Source organism: Lagenorhynchus albirostris, chromosome 6, assembly GCF_949774975.1.
Source record: "Lagenorhynchus albirostris chromosome 6, mLagAlb1.1, whole genome shotgun sequence".
Classification (NCBI taxonomy): Eukaryota; Metazoa; Chordata; class Mammalia; order Artiodactyla; family Delphinidae; genus Lagenorhynchus; species Lagenorhynchus albirostris.
This window is the reverse complement of record NC_083100.1, coordinates 6,947,135-6,963,555: the sequence shown is the minus strand read 5'-3', so window position 1 is coordinate 6,963,555 and position 16,421 is coordinate 6,947,135. Positions and strand designations below refer to the sequence as shown.

Below are 16,421 nucleotides of genomic sequence, written 5' to 3'. Positions count from 1 at the left end.
AGGTCCTTGCAGTGGAAGGGCTGGGTCAGAGAGAAGCCGCTCTCTTAAGACCTCGGACACGTATTTCCAGATGGCTCTCCTGGAAGTCCACACTGATCTGCGCTCCCCTCAGTTTTCTCGAAGCTGACCAGTCCTTTGAAAGTATCATGTGCAGGGAGGCAGAGGCCTGTCTGAGTCTGTCTGCCCTTCAATCCCTAGAAGAGAGAAGGCTTCTGCCAGCTCCTCCAGCAGATGAAGAACAAGCACTCAGAGCAGCCGGAGCCCGACATGATCACCATCTTCATCGGCACCTGGAACATGGGTGGGTCCACATGCCACCCCGCCTCCAGGCACCTCCCCTGGGGTTCTGCTTTGCTGCCTCAAGCATCCTTGCCTGCCTCCCCCCACCCCCAGTCCCGAGACCTGGGTACCCATCCTGAGACCAGGGGTAGAAACAAGCCCTGGGATTCTCATACCCCAAGTGCAGCTGAAATGGGTTACGTTGCTTGTCGAAACTGAAAAGTCTGAATATATGGGTGAAGAGGCTCTTGGGCACCTGCCAGCCTGGGGCAGCTTGCCAAGGGGCTTCAGTCCTGGAAGGAAGAACTCCCTTTTTGATTTGGGCTGCCAGGTTTATTGAGCAAGAAAGAGAAAGAGAGATGATGCCTAGTTGAATTTGAATTTCCTATGAACAACAAATTATTTTTTAGTATAGGTGTTTAGCTAGAAATAAATACATACTAAATATATATTATGCTAAATATATATACTATATATATTTACATACTAATATATACTAAGTATATATCATATACTAAATATATAAATATATTATACTGAATATAAATTATACTAGATAATTATTTAGTATAACTATTTGGCTAGAGGTAAGTGCAAATATACACCAAATATGCATTGTACCAAACATACACAGTATATACTTAGATGCTAATACAAATTTTTATACTAATATGAATTACACTAAATAATTATTTGGTGTAAATATTCAGCTAGAAATTTTAAAAAATTAAGTAGATACAGAATGTCTAGTTAATTTAAATTTTAGACAAACAGTTATTGCATGGGACATACTTATTCTAAAAATTATCCATTGTTTATCTGAAATTTGAATTTGACTGGGCCTCTGTCTCGCCTACTTTTGTCTGGAGCAGAGTCAGGACCACCTCACAATGCAGCACAGTGTCACCCAGCAGCCCCCCGGGAGGAAGAGGCTGAGCAGAAGCCTTTCGTGGAGGGGGAGGGGTCAGTCCGAAATAGAAACGCAGCATGGGACTCCTGGCCTGTCGCTTGGTGGAGGATGGGCTGGCGTTCCAGGAGGGAAGTCAGGAGAGCTGCCCACCCCGATTCCAACAGACCCAGCCTCCCCAGACCTTCACGCCCAGAGACTACAGGGGCCACGGCAGCGCTGAAGTAGAACTCTTGCCCAGTTCCTGTATCCTTCTCTCCCCACCAGTGTTTCTTACTGGCCACCTGATTTCCTCAGCTCTCACACTTGGGGGTTCATGCACGTGGGCACCGGCCCCTTCCCGTTTTTCCCTCTGCGAGCCTGGACGTCTTAGATTTGGCTGGGCACGGTTCAGGCCGTCCAGGCGCACAACTGCAGGGGGTGCCCTTCACACGGCATGGAAGGAGCTGGCCAGGGCCCTGCCTCACCAGGGCAGCATGCGAGGGTCTCCCCGAGCAGAGACCACCAGGCCCCAGGGTTTGTGCTCCCATCCTGAGCCACAGTGGGAGCAGAGCTCGGCGGCAGTCAGGTCACTCCAGTTCTTGGCTTCTCGGCACTTGTGAACCAAGAAAGTTATCTCTTTGAGAAAAAAGTTTACTCAACCTCCAAGGGCATTTTGAGGGAAATAAATCTTTATCATCATTTCTTTATTGAGCTGTTTCAGCTCAGCTTTTGAAATGGCACTAGGTGGGCCTCCGTGCTCTTCCATTTCTCTGGCTAACTCCCACACATCTCTTGGTTTTCGGCTGAGATCTCTCTTGTGCAGTGAAGGCACTGTTGTCTCCTAACCATGGGCTAGAAGCCTCCGTGCTAAACTTGTCAGCCTACAGCGTTCTCTCACCACCAATGGAATGTGAACTCCTCGAGGCCTGTGTCTCAGTTATCACTAAAGCCCCAGAGACTAGGACAGTGTGTGACATCTTGTGCTACTAGTTCAAGTTACAGAATCTTCAGGTGTTTCTAGTTTTGAAACTTAACTTTATCTTTACAAAGAAATGTAACTGAGGGAACTACCTGGCAGTCTAGTGGTTGGGACCCCACACCTTCACTGCTGAGGGCCCGGGTTCAATCCCTGGTCAGGGAACTAAGATCCCGCAAGCTGTGCAGCACAACCAAAAAAAAAAAAAAAAAAAAAAAGGCGTTGCTCTAAAACATCAGTATTAAAAAAAAAAAAAACTAAAAGTAACTGAGTTCTCACCCTCCCTTACATCCTGGGGGATGATAGTACCTAGTTCTTGAAGGTATATTTCACTGGGGGAACTGAATGGTTTCCAGTGACTGTGTGAACCTCTCCCACCCCCCACGTCTGTTTTGAATTCTCCCGATGTACCTCTGACTCACTTGGTGTTGGGTTTTGCTGTTGAAGGTAACGCCCCCCCTCCCAAGAAGATCACGTCCTGGTTTCTCTCCAAGGGGCAGGGAAAGACGCGGGATGACTCTGCTGATTACATCCCCCATGACATTTACGTGATCGGCACCCAGGAGGACCCCCTGGGAGAGAAGGAGTGGCTGGAGATACTCAAACATTCCCTGCAAGAAATCACCAGCATGACTTTTAAAACAGTGAGCAGTGGCCACAGTCCTGGGTGGGACTCTGGGGCAGTGGGCTGGGCAAATCCAGGAGCATCTCAGAAGCAAGAATGTGCTCAGTGGGCCCCCCCGCTTCCAGGGCCAGAGAGGGGCACCTGTATCCAGAAATTAATGGGGTCCGTGAGCACTGCTCATCACTGGGGTCCCCCCTCTTCCCTGCCTGAGCTTGTAGGTCATCTTTACTTCATCGAAATCTCATCAGCGCCGGCTCTCATCTCCAAGACCCTTTGTCTCATCTGTGAGGCATCCTTAGGAGTCCCCCAAAGTGTAGGGACTACAGACAGGGCGCCCCACACGTGGGGTGAGGGATGGGTGTGAATCTCTTGCTCTGGGGTCAAGCACTGTGTCCTGGCCCAGGGTCACAGCCTTGTCCTCCCCGCCAGGTCGCCATCCACACCCTCTGGAACATCCGCATAGCGGTGCTGGCCAAGCCGGAGCACGAGAACAGGATTAGCCATGTCTGCACCAACAACGTGAAGACGGGCATCGCCAACACGCTGGGTGAGCGGGGGGGTGGGTGAGCGGAGTGGGGGGTGAGCAGGGGGGTGGGTGAGCGGGGGGCCGCGTTCCACGTAAGCTCGCTCCAGCCGACGCTCGCGTGTCCATCCCACCTGGGGTGGGCGGTCCTCCTGGCCTAAACGTGCTTGGGGTCTACACCAGTGCTTCTGGGGGTCTGGCAGAACGTGGGTTCTGACTCAGTACATCTCAGGAGGAGCCCGACATTCTGTGTTTCCAACGAGCTCCCAGGTGATGTCAGCACTGCTAGCGCACGGACCTTACCTTGAGTGTCACGGACCGAGGACAGGGGTTGACAGACATGCTGTGAAGGGCCAGGTAGTAAGTATTTTAGGCTCTTCAGTCCATGTGCAACTCCTCAGCCCTGCTGCTGACACAAGAGAGTAGCCACAGACAGCAGGAACATGAATGAGCGCAGCCGTGTTCTAGAAAACTGTATTTACGAGCAAGTCGTAGGTTCAGTTTGGCCACAGACTGTAGGTTATGATCCCTGGTCTAGATCTAGACAGACTCAGGTTGGAGGTGGAAACACTGGTATCAGCTGAGCCTGTGGGGACCAGTCACAGTGCTTCAGAGAACTGAAAACAGCAGAGGGCTGCATGCCTGTGAGTGTGAGTGTGTGTGTGTGTGTGTGTGTGTGTGTGTATGTGTGTGTGTGTGTGAATCTGTCAGTCTGTGTGTGTGAGTCTGTCAGTTTGTGTGTGTGTGTGTGTGTCTGTGTGTGTGTGAGAATCTGTCTGTGTGTGTGTGTGAGTCTGTGTGTGTGTGTGTGTCTGTCAGTTTGTGTGTGTGTCTGTGTGTGTGTGAGTCTGTCACTGTGTGTGTGTCTGTGTGTGAATCTGTGTGTATGAGTCTGTGTGTGTGTGTCTGTGTGTGTCTGTGTGTGTGTGTGAGTCTGTCAGTCTGTATGAGTCTATCAGTCTGTGTGTGTCTGTCAGTCTGTGTGAGTCTGTCAGTCTGTGTGTATGTCTGTGTGTGTGTGAGTCTGTCACTGTGTGTGTGTGAGTCTGTCAGTCTGTGTGTATGAGTCTGTGTGTGTGAGTGAGTCTGTCAGCCTGTGTGTGTCTGTCAGTCTGTGTGTGTGTGAGTCTGTCACTGTGTGTGTGTGAATCTGTCAGTCTGTGTGAGTCTGTCAGTCTGCGTGTGTGAGTGAGTGTGTGTGTGAGTCTGTCGGTCTGTGTGTGTCTGTGTCTGCCACTGTGTGTGTGTGAGTCTGTCAGTCTGTGTGAGTCTGTCAGTGTGTGCGTGTGTGAGTCTGTCGGTCTGTGTGAGTCTGTCAGTCTGCGTGTGTGAGTGTGTCAGTCTGTCGGTCTGTGTGTGTCTGTGTCTGTCACTGTGTGTGTGAGTCTGTCAGTCTGTATGAGTCTATCAGTCTGTGTGTGTCTATCAGTCTGTGTGTGTCTGTCACTGTGTGTGTGTGTGTGAGTCTGTCAGTCTGTGTGTATGTCTGTGTGTGTGTGAGTCTGTCACTGTGTGTGTGTGAGTCTGTCAGCCTGTGTGTGTGTGTGTGAATCTGTCAGTCTGTGTGTATGAGTCTGTGTGTGTGAGTGAGTCTGTCGGTCTGTGTGTGTCTGTGTCTGCCACTGTGTGTGTGTGAGTCTGTTAGTCTGTGTGAGTCTGTCAGTGTGTGCGTGTGTGAGTCTGTCACTGTGTGTGTGTCAGCCTGTCAGTCTGTGTGTGACGGTGAGTGCGTGAGGGCAGGTGCACCCACCCGGGGGCCGTGGGTGGAGCTGAGGGCGAGGCCAGCGGTTTCTGGTGGCTGGTGTCAAGGACAGGACAGAGCCCCAGAGGTAAGAGGAAATAGAATAACCGCTGCAGTTGAACGTGAAAAGCCCTCTCAGCCTTTCTGCTGACAGACCGCAAGCTGCCCGCGTCCACGCCCACCCGCCCCCCTTCCTTCCTGTGGCAGCGGCCCTGCTCTGAAGCCCATGCCCTCTGCTGCCCAGGAACCTCCTCCAGTCCTCGATCCTCGGCTGCCTGGGCTGCCCGCCCCCTCCCACCAGCCCTTCCCCAGCCTGCAACGCGCTCCGACCGCCCAACACAAGGCCGGCCCCCCCCGGCTGCTGCCCCAGCCCTGGTTCCCGGGACGGAGCCGAATGTGCCCCCAGCCCCCCGGCACGGCGCTGGGCCTGGGCTCCTGACCACCGCACGCGGCGGCCTGCTCCCACGGACAGACGGGCGGCGGGACGCTTGCGGGAGTGAGCGGCGGCAAAGCGTGTGTGGCGGGGACTAGAGCAGATCCGAGTACTACCTGAGACGGGTCCAGGGGCCTCTGACAGCGGGGCATTGGGACCCAAGTCCAAGGGCAGAGGAAGGGTCCTCGTGGGAGGGGTGTCCCACGCAGGGGGAGCAGCGAAGCCAAAGCCCCGTGGTCCCTGGGCTCAGCTCTAGTGGGTGATGATGGGACAAGGCCAGAGAAGGAGGCAGGAGTCCTGGGCAGTCGGAGGGCAGCTTGGAGGTGGAGGAGTTCCTCTGTACCAATCCCCCCCGCCTCCCCTCCCCCGTCTCCTGGGGCTGGTCTCCCTCCTTACCTCCCCCAGAACGGCTCCCAGCCATGGTCAGCACAGGGCAGGAGCTCAGTGAATGCTGGCGGACCGGCGGAAGATCTAAGACCTCTTGGAGAGCTAAGACCTTGTACCCTGTGCAAGGCCGTGTGCTACATGCTTTCCGGCTATTACTTAATACAGGTGCCCTGTGTGGGCAGGGACTGTCATTAGCCCCATTCGCAGACAGGGCTCTGGAGGCCACAGTGATGTTCCCTAACCTGTCCGAGGCCCTGTGACAAGGAAGTGGTGGGCAGGGATTTAAATCCAGGCGGCACCGCAGGGTGGGGAGAAAGCTGAGAGGAGGGTCCTCCTGGGGGCGAGGGGAGCAGGGCGGGGTGGGGGTCGGCGGAGTGGGGGGGGGGGCAGGAGGCCTGGCCTGGCTCGGCCACTGGCTGGGCTGTGGCTCCCCTGAGTCCCAAGGGGCAGAGCCGGGTGATCTCCAGGGCCCTTTTGCTACCCAGCCCAGACAGAATGTCAGCCACCTGGGTGGTTTTAAATTTTGAGTACCAAATTCAAAACAGGAAAAGGAAACAAGGGAAGTCGATTTTAATAATATATCTTATCAAGCCTCATACGTTCAAAATATTACCATTTCAATAGGTATTCAATATAAAAATTTGTGAGATATTTTACAGTCTGTCTTCCTTACCGAGGCTTACAATTCCGATGTGTCTTTTACACGTTTACATCTCAGTCTGGACCTGTACATCTCAAGTGCTCAGTACGTACGGCTCACAGATGCCGTGATGGGTGGAGCAGGTTCCCAGACTTCGGCATGTGTCAGAACCACCTAGAGCAGGGTTGGCAGACTTTTCCTCCAAAAGGCCAGAGAGTAAATATTTCAAACTTTGCAGGTCATGCAGTCTGTGTCATAATTACTGGATTCTGTCTAGGGGCATAACTGTGTTCCAATAAGACGTTAGTTATAGACTCTGAAATTTGAATTTCATACAATTTTAATGTGTCACAAAATATTCTTCTTTTGATTTTTTCCCCAACTGTTTAAAAACATAAAAACCATTCTCAGCTTGTGGTGGGTCAGTGTCTGCCTAACCCCTGTCCTAGAGAGGACTTGCTAGACATGGATTACTGGCTCCCACTTCTGAAGCTCTGATTCAGTAGGTCCAGGGCGGGGCCTGAGACGTGTGCTCCTAGCAAGTTCCCAGGTGGTGCTGATGCTGTTTTGGGGAACATACTCTGAGGACCACTGGTCTCAGTGTGGGTTTTGGTCTCTCCAGGAATCTGGAGTTAGCTGGTCACCACCCGCTGCCCCCCAGCCCTGGTCTCCTCCTTCTGAATCTCCTTCTCAAGGTTTCTGGTTCCTTCTAATGGTCCTGCTTGGGCATGTGGAGAAACTAACACCCCACCCCCCCACCCTTAGAGGGAGATGCCAGGATGAGTTAACACCAGTAGCCTCCTCCCTCAGCCCTGCTGAGAACCCCAAGGTTGCTGGCCGCTCATCCCATTTTCCTGTTGTCCTGGAGGAATCTCGCCCCCCAGTCCCTACCACCTGTCCCATCTCCCACCCCAGACGAAGCTGTTCTGCTCTCTTCCTTGGCCTCCACTTTCCCGCAGCGGCTCTCTCCCTCCCGACGAATGACGTTGCTTCACCTTGATTTCCCCCCACTAGGCAGCTTTCCCTGTTTGATGCTCTGACTTCTCCCTCCCCCTCCCTTTAGGGAACAAGGGAGCCGTGGGGGTATCGTTCATGTTCAATGGAACCTCCTTGGGGTTTGTCAACAGCCACCTGACTTCCGGAAGTGAAAAGAAACTCAGGTAATGGAGCTCATGCCCCCGGAGCAGGGGTTGGGGTTATTTGCCCAGACAGACCTCAAACCCTAAACACCATAAGGACGGCTCAGCCCTCGGCTGGGACCCTGTCCGGTCGGTCTCTAAGGGCTTTTCCCGTGTTCTCATCAAAGGCAAGTACAGCTACATCCACGTGTGGCTGAATCTTGCCTAAAGGACGGAACAGACGTTTCCTCGTGTCGCTAACCCAGCAGACACCTAAACAACACTCCGTTTCTCAAGGGAAAACCTCATCCGGGGCGCCCTTACAGATGGGCATTTTGCCTGTTGGTGGCCCAGCCACGCAGACGGCCATCTAGAAGACTGATGATTCCGAGTCCCTGCGGAGCGGATGCTCCCGGGGCCCCGCCCTGCGTTCCCAGTTCAGCCCAGGGGCTGCATAAGCGTGGTTTGCTGCCACAGGGCTGGAGATTTCAGTCTCACTCCCCGACGTGTCCCCTCTGACTTCCTGGCACGGGCAGCAGGGAACTGATGCCCCTGTGCTAAGCTGGCTGCTTTTTTGTTTAATTAGGCGAAACCAAAACTATATGAACATTCTCCGGTTTCTGGCTCTGGGAGACAAGAAGCTGAGCTCCTTTAACATCACTCACCGCTTCACCCACCTCTTCTGGCTCGGGGATCTCAACTACCGCGTGGAGCTGCCCACCTGGGTGAGGGGCCGTCCTCCTGGGGCTGGGGATGCGCAGGACAGAGGCTCCTTGCATTAGCTCAGGGCAGGGGGTCAGGGAGACACACGACCGAGCTGGGCCAAGGCAGCTACTCCTCCAGGACTCGACACTGGTCCCATTACGGATCCCCTGCCTTTCTTTACGGCTGGTCTCTGCTCACGCCTACCTGCCACATAACTGTCCTGGCCACCCCACCTCACCACCTGTCTGCCGCTCTGGTCCTCTAGCTAACCAGCAGTGGCCCCTCGACTTGCCAGTCCCAGATGCCCAGGAAAGGCTGAAGTCTGCAGAGACCAGCTCCATTTTCTCCCCAAATCATGGGTCACCGGGCAGCCTGAGGAAGGCATTCCTGAAGTTGGATGCCCATCCAATGAGCAGCAGTCAGAGGGGCCACATGGCACAGATGGCCTTGCTCACTCAGGGAGGGCAAAAGATTCCCTGCGAAGGGAGTGGGCAGGCATGGCCCCTGGACACGCCTGGAGCGAGACTCGGTTGCTCCTGAAAGATGGGGCAGAGGCCAGGCATGGGAGGAGAACTGTCTGCCCCTTGTGTACCAGGAATACTTTGGCACTGCTGTCTGTGAGGGGAGAGGGGACGGCAGAAACAGACCTGATTTTATAGGGGAGAGAGGCTCCTGGAGCACAAGCGGCCTGAGAAAATGGCCTTGGGTTGGTTACAGGCCTCTGCCAGTTGGGATTGAACTCCCCTCCCAGATGTTTTCCCAGCCCTCCCACATCCCTCGGCCTCCTCGGCCTGTCGCTGCCACAGCGGCTTTTAGGGCCCGTCTGTGCCCCCCTCCCCCTCCCCGGCCACTCCCTCCCTCACAGGGTGCCCCTCGGGAACTTTCCTTCTCTCCCTCCTGACTGAGCAGGGAGAGGGGTGGACAGAGGCCGCACAAATCCTGACCCTTCACAGTTTAAGGGGCCATTCACTCCCCAGGAGGTCAGCCAGGTGCATTCGCCAAAGCGTAGGCGACGTAAGTCTCAGGAGAGAGGACAGCTGGATTCCAAGGACGGCACACCCCACCGATATCACACCGACTCTCGGAGTCCGAGCCCGGATCACGGAGGCCCAGTGCCCATAGCTTCGGGGGCTGGGGTTTCAGATCCTTTCATGGCTTTACAACAGGCTGTCTCACAGAGAGAACAGACAGCCAGGGAGACATACCTACCCATCTAGGGAAGCCTTATAAAAATGATGCTAGAAGTCGGTACACAAAAATAGTATCCCTCTGTCAAGTTAGAATAGCCAGGAGCTTATGTTACTGAGTTGATGTTTCACTACGATTGCAGGGTTGTCCGTATAAAACGGTGGAGTGTAAATAAGCACCAGCCCAGCGTCCCTGGGACCAGGGCCTAGTGCAGCTTCGGGGACTCGGGTCCTGGCGCGCCAGGCAGGGAGGTGGCGACGTGCCTCTTACAACGGTGGAGTGTAAATAAGCACCAGCCCAGCGTCCCTGGGACCAGGGCCTAGTGCAGCTTCGGGGACTCGGGTCCTGGCGTGCCAGGCAGGGAGGTGGCGACATGCCTCTTACCACGTTGGTGAAAGGGTTGTCTCACCAGTGGCTTGGCCGTGTCTTTGCTCCAGGAGGCAGAAGCCATCATCCAGAAGATCAAGCAGCAGCAGTACGCAGACCTCCTGGCCCATGACCAGCTGCTCATGGAGAGAAAGGAGCAGAAGGTTTTCTTGCACTTCGGTGAGAACCGCCATCCTTCTCTCGCGGGCCCTCTCCCTCCAGCATTCTGTCTCCCCTTTTCCCAAGTATCCTCACCGGGGGAAGGATTATGCCTGGAAAAGAGGGAAACTTGGCCAGACGTGAAACACGGGAAATCAAAACTGAAACCGTGGTTTTGTTTGGTCGCAGAGGAGGAAGAAATCACATTCGCTCCCACTTACCGTTTTGAAAGACTGACTCGGGACAAATACGCCTACACTAAGCAGAAAGCCACGGGGGTGAGTCCTCTTCCCTGCCCTCCGTCTCCACCCCCCGGCACACCTCACCCCGCCCATAAAGGTGAATGGGAAGTGAAGAGCACCCTCATCCACTAGGTAACAAAAAAAGAAAGAAAACTAGAAATCATATGTTGATCGTGTCACAGAGCAAAACCCTCCCCTAAGGAGAGGCTGGGCAACCAGACATGCACACTGCAAGCAGTTGCCTCATGACGCTTCTGTCCACGTGTGTACGTGTGTGCGCGCACGTGTGTGTGTTTGTGTGTGTGTGCCACATCTTCTTTATCCATTCATCTGCTGATGGACCTTTAGGTTGCTTCCATGTCTTGGCTATTGTAAATAGTGCTGCTAGGAACATTGGGATGCATGTATCTTTTTTTTTTTTTTTAATTTATTTATTTATTTATTTATGGCTGTGTTGGGTCTTCATTTCTGTGCGAGGGTTTTCTCTAGTTGCGGCAAGCAGGGGCCACTCTTCATCGCGGTGCGCGGGCCTCTCACTGTCGCGGCCTCTCTTGTTATGGAGCACAGGCTCCAGACGCACAGGCTCAGTAATTGTGGCTCACGGGCCTAGTTGCTCCGCGGCATGTGGGATCCTCCCAGACCAGGGCTCGAACCCGTGTCCCCTGCATTGGCAGGCAGATTCTCAACCACTGGGCCACCAGGGAAGCCCTGCATGTATCTTTTTGAATTAGAGTTTTCTCCGGATATTTGCCCAGGAGTGGGATTGCATGATGATATGGCAACTCTCCTTTTAGTTCTTTAAGGAACCTCCATTACTGTTCTCCATAGTGGCTGTATCAGTTTACATTCCCAGCAACAGTGTAGGAGGGTTCCTTTTTCTCCACACCCTCTCCAGCATTTATTTGTAGACTTTTTGATGATGGCCATTCTGACCAGTGTGAGGAGATACCTCACTGCAGTTTTGATTTGCATTTCTCTAATAATTAGTGATATTGAGCATCTTTTCATGTACCTGTTGGCCATCCGTATGTCTTCTTTGGAGAGATGCCTGTTCAGGTCTTCTGCTCATTTTTTGATTTGGTTGTTTGCTTTTTTGGTATTAGGCTGTATGAGCTGTTTGTATATTTTGTCTCTTTTTTAAGTCCTGTACTCAAATATATTTGCTAATCTGCCAAGTCAATCATCATTACACAAGCTTCTCTGCTGCAGGACTTATCAGAGCCTTTACAGGTTTATGAGCATGTGGTTCTCTATGGGAAAATTCGTGTGCCAAACTCAATTGGTCATGAAATATCAATTAATATCTTACGAGCCCACTTGTGTTCCACTAAACAGTGTTTGCGGAAACTGCAAAAAAGCATCCCTTCATTCTTGTTCAACAGATATTTATCGATGACTTATGATGGGCTGGGCGCTGTCCTAGGTCGTGGGAGATCAAAGATGAGTCAGATGTCTGCCCTCAGAGAGTTCGTAGTAGGAAAGACAAGACAAGATAAATACGCAACTAACTAACCAGAGATAGAATATAATGCAGTGCCCAATGCTGTGAGGAGAGGTCACAGAGGGAAATGACCATCAGGGCAGGGAAGGATCGGGGAGGCTTCCTGAAGAGGGGCCACTTGTGGTGCCTGAGGGTGCTTGGATTTCGACAAGACAAGGGCTGAGGTGGCCTGATCCACTTCAGGTAGAAAGAATTGCCGGAGCAGATGCCAAGGCAGGAAATCCTGGCATCCATCCCCTTCTGGGGCCCAACCCAGGGGAGCCAGCCCCATGCCGGGTCCTGGGGGTTAGCGGTGCTGCAGTGATGAGCTTCCCTGGGGCCACTAGAGACCTGGGGAAATAGAGAGCATTCTGGGCATGACCTGGACTCAGGGGCACGTGGGAGACTGGATGGAAGTGGGAGAGAAAGGCCAAGAGTTGGGGAGATGCCAGAAGAAAGCAGGAGTTAGAGAAAAAAAAACACACAGACTGAGAGGAGGAGAGCAGACTCAGCACTGCTGCTGTGACAAGGCTGAGACCCGGGACAGGATACCTTGTGAGGTGCCCACTGGCTGCTGTGTGCCTGGGCTCATCTGGTTTAAAGGCACCCTCAGGGCAAGTCCCTGGGGGTACATTTGGAGGCAGTGAAGGGATGGTCTGGTTGGATTTGAATATGAGGAGAAAGAAACTGGGGCCTGAGGTGGCAGAGAGGGGGGTCCTTGATGCCAGGCAAAGCGTCTTCACCTGTTTGATGGGCACCTGTTTCAGGAAGCCACTGCAAGTTCTGCTGAGGGGCTAGCAGTGTCACAGTGATACACAGAGAAGACTGGTCTGCGTCAGTGTAAAGGATGAGGATGATGCAGGGGACCAATGAGGAGGCCAGTGTGGAGGCTCCAGCTGAGAAATAACTGGGCCCGAAGCGGGGGTGGGGGGAGCCCGTGAAAATGAAAGAAAAGGAGGAAAGCAGGATATGTTGATAGATCTGATTGACGTTGATAGAAACCGTGAAATCAGAAGGCAGGACTGGCTCGGAGGGGAAAAATAGAGCTTGTTTTCAGATTTACTGTATAACACGACTGGAAAATCCCAGAGAAAACATCCAAAAGGCAGCTGAAAACACCAGACTGATGCCAGGGCTGAGTTGTAGATTTGGGAGTTGTGTGCACAGAGAAGATTGTCAGATCATGGGAGTAGGTGAGGTCACCAAGGAGTACACGGACGATGAAAATAGAAGACCTGTGGACAGATTTGCGGGTCGTCTCCATTGAGAGAGAAGAGGAAGAAGCAGAGACAACAAAGGAGACAGAAGAACCATGTGTGTAGGTGGTGGGAGGACCCAGCAGGCAGCTCGCAGCATCACAGAAGCCGGGGCTGAGAGACTTGCCAGGATCAGGGGTCACCAGCATGGAATGTGAGTCAAGAAGAACGTGTGTGGTCACTGGAACCTTGCACAAGCAGCTGGACTTGGGTTCAGGGGTTGAGTGGACACTGAAAGAACAGTTGACATCGAGTCTTGGAGGTGAAATCCAGACCGCAGGAGGGTAAGGGTGGCTCTTTACCAAGAGTGTGCAGGTGAATCACTGGTGAATCTTTTCAGAAATACAGGTGCCTGGACCCCCTCCCCAGAGGTTCTGATGCAGCAGGTCCAGGGGTGGGGCCCTGATTTCTGGGTCTTTGTGAAGTTCCACCAGTAATTCACCGGAGCAGCCGCTGCTGAGAACTGCAGTGTTAAGAAGTAACAGTTTGGCAGCATCTATGAAATCTAAACATGCACCTACCCTGTTCAGCAATTCTACTTCGTTGTATACCTGAGGGAAAGTAGTGCATTTGTTCACCCAACGACAGATACAAGAGTGTTTATAGCAGCTTTGTTTATAATGTCCAAAAACTGGGAACAATCCTATTTCCGTCAATATTAGAATAGATCAATGTGGTGTATACGTACAATGGAATACAACTACTCAATAAAATGAAAGAACTTGTACAAGCAGCAGGGTGAATAAGGTTGAAAGAAGCCAAGTGCAAAAGAATATATACTGAGTCCATTTATAAGTTCAAGAGTTGGCAAAGTTAATCCATGGAGACCTTGGCCCCAGTAGTGTTTACCTCTCGGAGGCAGTATTGACAAGGAAGGGGCCTGAGGGAACCCTTTGGGATGATGGACATTTTCTATATCTTGATCTGGGTAGTGGTGAAGTGGGCGTATACAAATGTAGAAGAGCCTCAAGCCCTACGGTATAGATCACTACACTTTACTATATGTAGGTTGTACCTCAAGTGAAAAAAGAGCAAATGGGCAGTCCAGAAGTAGAGGCAGTGAAAACAGAACATTCCTGAAAGAAAATTGGCAAAAAGAAGAAAAGAGAAAAGTAACTGAAGGCTCTTTTGGGATGAGAACTTTTATGTTTGTGGGCAGAGGAGAAAGAGCTAGAACTTAAGTGGAAAATGATATTCTTAAGGAGGGTTGCTGTCATTGCCAGTTTGCCTCGTCTGTCACACCCAGTGGACACTTGCTCACAGTGTAGCTTGGAGAGGGCTCATCATAGTACATGTTGTTTGAAAGATTAGATGGGTATGTGGAGGGGTGGATGGATATGTGGATGGGTAAGTGGATGGATGGATGGATGGATGGATGGATGGATGGATGGATGGGTGGGTGGATGGGTGGATGGATGGGTGGGTGGATGGGTGGATGGATGGGTGGGTGGATGGGTGGGTAGATGAGGGATGGATGTGTGAGTTGACGGGTAGGTAAGTGGATGGATGGATGTGTGAATGAGTGTGTGGATGGATGGTAAGTATATAGGTGGATGAATGGGTGTGGGGGGTAGCGGGAGTGTGTTATTAAAGTGAGTGGCTGGGTTGAATGTACAGGTAGAGGGGTTCATCTGAGTCAGAAAAAAACAGTAAGAGAATGTAAAAATACAACAGATTCTGAAATAGTGAGGAGGGTAAGGAAGCACAGCCAGGTGAATCGATCTCATTCTAAAACAGGAGTCCAGGGCTTCCCTGGTGGTGCAGTGGTTGAGAATCCGCCTGCCAATGCAGGGGACACGGGTTCGTGCCCCGGTCCGGGAAGATCCCACATGCCGCGGAGCGGCTGGGCCCGTGAGCCATGGCCGCTGAGCCTGCGCGTCCGGAGCCTGTACTCCGCAGCGGGAGAGGCCACAACAGTGAGAGGCCCGCGTACCGCAAAAAAAAAAAAAAAAAAAAAAAACAGGAGTCCAGGTGTCTGAAAGTGTGGGGCGTGGCCGTGGAGCCAGGACTTAAGGCAGGCGGAAAGGGTTTAAAGCCACCTCTGGGGAAATCCTACAAAAACCAGCAGCAGATGAATCCAGGATTACAGATGCAATGCCTCGATCTCTTCTTTTACGGTGTATCTTTTAAAGTAGCAGGCATTTTACAAAGCTTTGACTTTGACTTGCAGATGAAGTACAACTTGCCCTCCTGGTGTGACCGAGTCCTCTGGAAGTCTTACCCTCTGGTGCACGTGGTGTGTCAGTCCTACGGTGAGTGGCAAGTTGAGAGGTTTGACTGCCCTAAACTGAAGGACTCCAGTCTGTGCATCTGTAAAATGGGAGAACTCCCTGCATTCCCCAGTCAGGTGACCTTAAAAAGGTGATGCATCCTGTCCCATCTTGGGCTGCAACAGAATGAATATCTTCTGGTTTGGGAAACATTTGAATTATGGAGCACTTTTTAAAATAAATCTAGATTTATTTTTTTGAAAAGAGCCTGTTAGGTTTGAACCATATAAAAGTGGTGTTTTCATAGATCAGAAATCGTTAACTATTGGAAATTCATATGGTTCAACCGAATGCATATCATGACTACACACAAGTGTTTGGGGGAGATTTAAAGATAAACCGGGGTAAATTGATGACAAAGACACAAGATGCAATATTAAAATAAATAATTACGGAAAAGTTATCCAGCCCCGTTTCACCCCCGCAGATTGGAGGTTTTGCTGCTGCCCAGTGGCCACCTTCCTGGCTCCCACCCTCTGTGGGGACCCTCAAATCCCCACGTTCAATTCAGGTCCCATAAAGTTGAACTGGTTTCCATTCCTTTCTTTTGTGCATGCCTTCTGCTGCCCAGAAGGGACCACAGCAGCTACGCTGGGCTAGTTTAAGGCGCGCACCCTTCAGTCCCCTGGCCTCTGAGCTCTGTGCCCAGGAGGGACTCCACTCCCCTTTAGATGCGTGGAAGGGCAACCCACTCCCACAGCCAAGGAACTGTTCTGCTTCAAAACCTACAAAGGCCCACATCCCACCCTCTGCACTCAGCCTTCTCACTTGTATGTCCCCTCCTCATACCCCATCCACACCCGCACTCTCCAGGCCTGTGACCCTTCCTGCCACCGGCCATCACCCCGGTCCTCTCTCAGCGCTGCCTCTGTCCCTCGTCCTGCAGCTCCACGAGTCCTGCCAATTCTGCAGTCAAGTCTGCCTTCCAGCCACCCTCTGCAGAAATTCAGGAGAAAGTGGTGGCTTGCGGCATTACTGCTTTTTGAGCCTAAATCTGGTTTTCAAAACGACCCTATCATGGAGGTTTTTAGAAAGAAGGAGACTCGTCTGCAAGTGGCATTGAGGAGCTAGGAGGACACAGCTGCTCCCTGTCTGGGCTGTGCATTAGCGAGGGGGAGGAAAGCCAGGCCTCACCTGGGAGGCT

At 52.2% G+C, this 16,421-nt stretch overlaps 1 protein-coding gene across 2 annotated transcripts in view; it reads left to right on the top strand.

Annotated features, from left to right (window-relative positions):
* Positions 1-16,421, top strand: part of INPP5D (inositol polyphosphate-5-phosphatase D) — a 133,653-nt gene that overhangs the window by 93,985 nt on the left and 23,247 nt on the right. For both annotated transcript variants that reach the window (XM_060151825.1, XM_060151823.1), the window contains exons 11-18: positions 199-301; positions 2,592-2,788; positions 3,199-3,316; positions 7,557-7,653; positions 8,198-8,336; positions 9,942-10,050; positions 10,219-10,307; positions 15,178-15,259. In XM_060151825.1, coding sequence (XP_060007808.1) covers positions 199-301; positions 2,592-2,788; positions 3,199-3,316; positions 7,557-7,653; positions 8,198-8,336; positions 9,942-10,050; positions 10,219-10,307; positions 15,178-15,259 — 934 coding nt within the window. The remainder of the gene's footprint in view (positions 1-198; positions 302-2,591; positions 2,789-3,198; positions 3,317-7,556; positions 7,654-8,197; positions 8,337-9,941; positions 10,051-10,218; positions 10,308-15,177; positions 15,260-16,421) is intronic.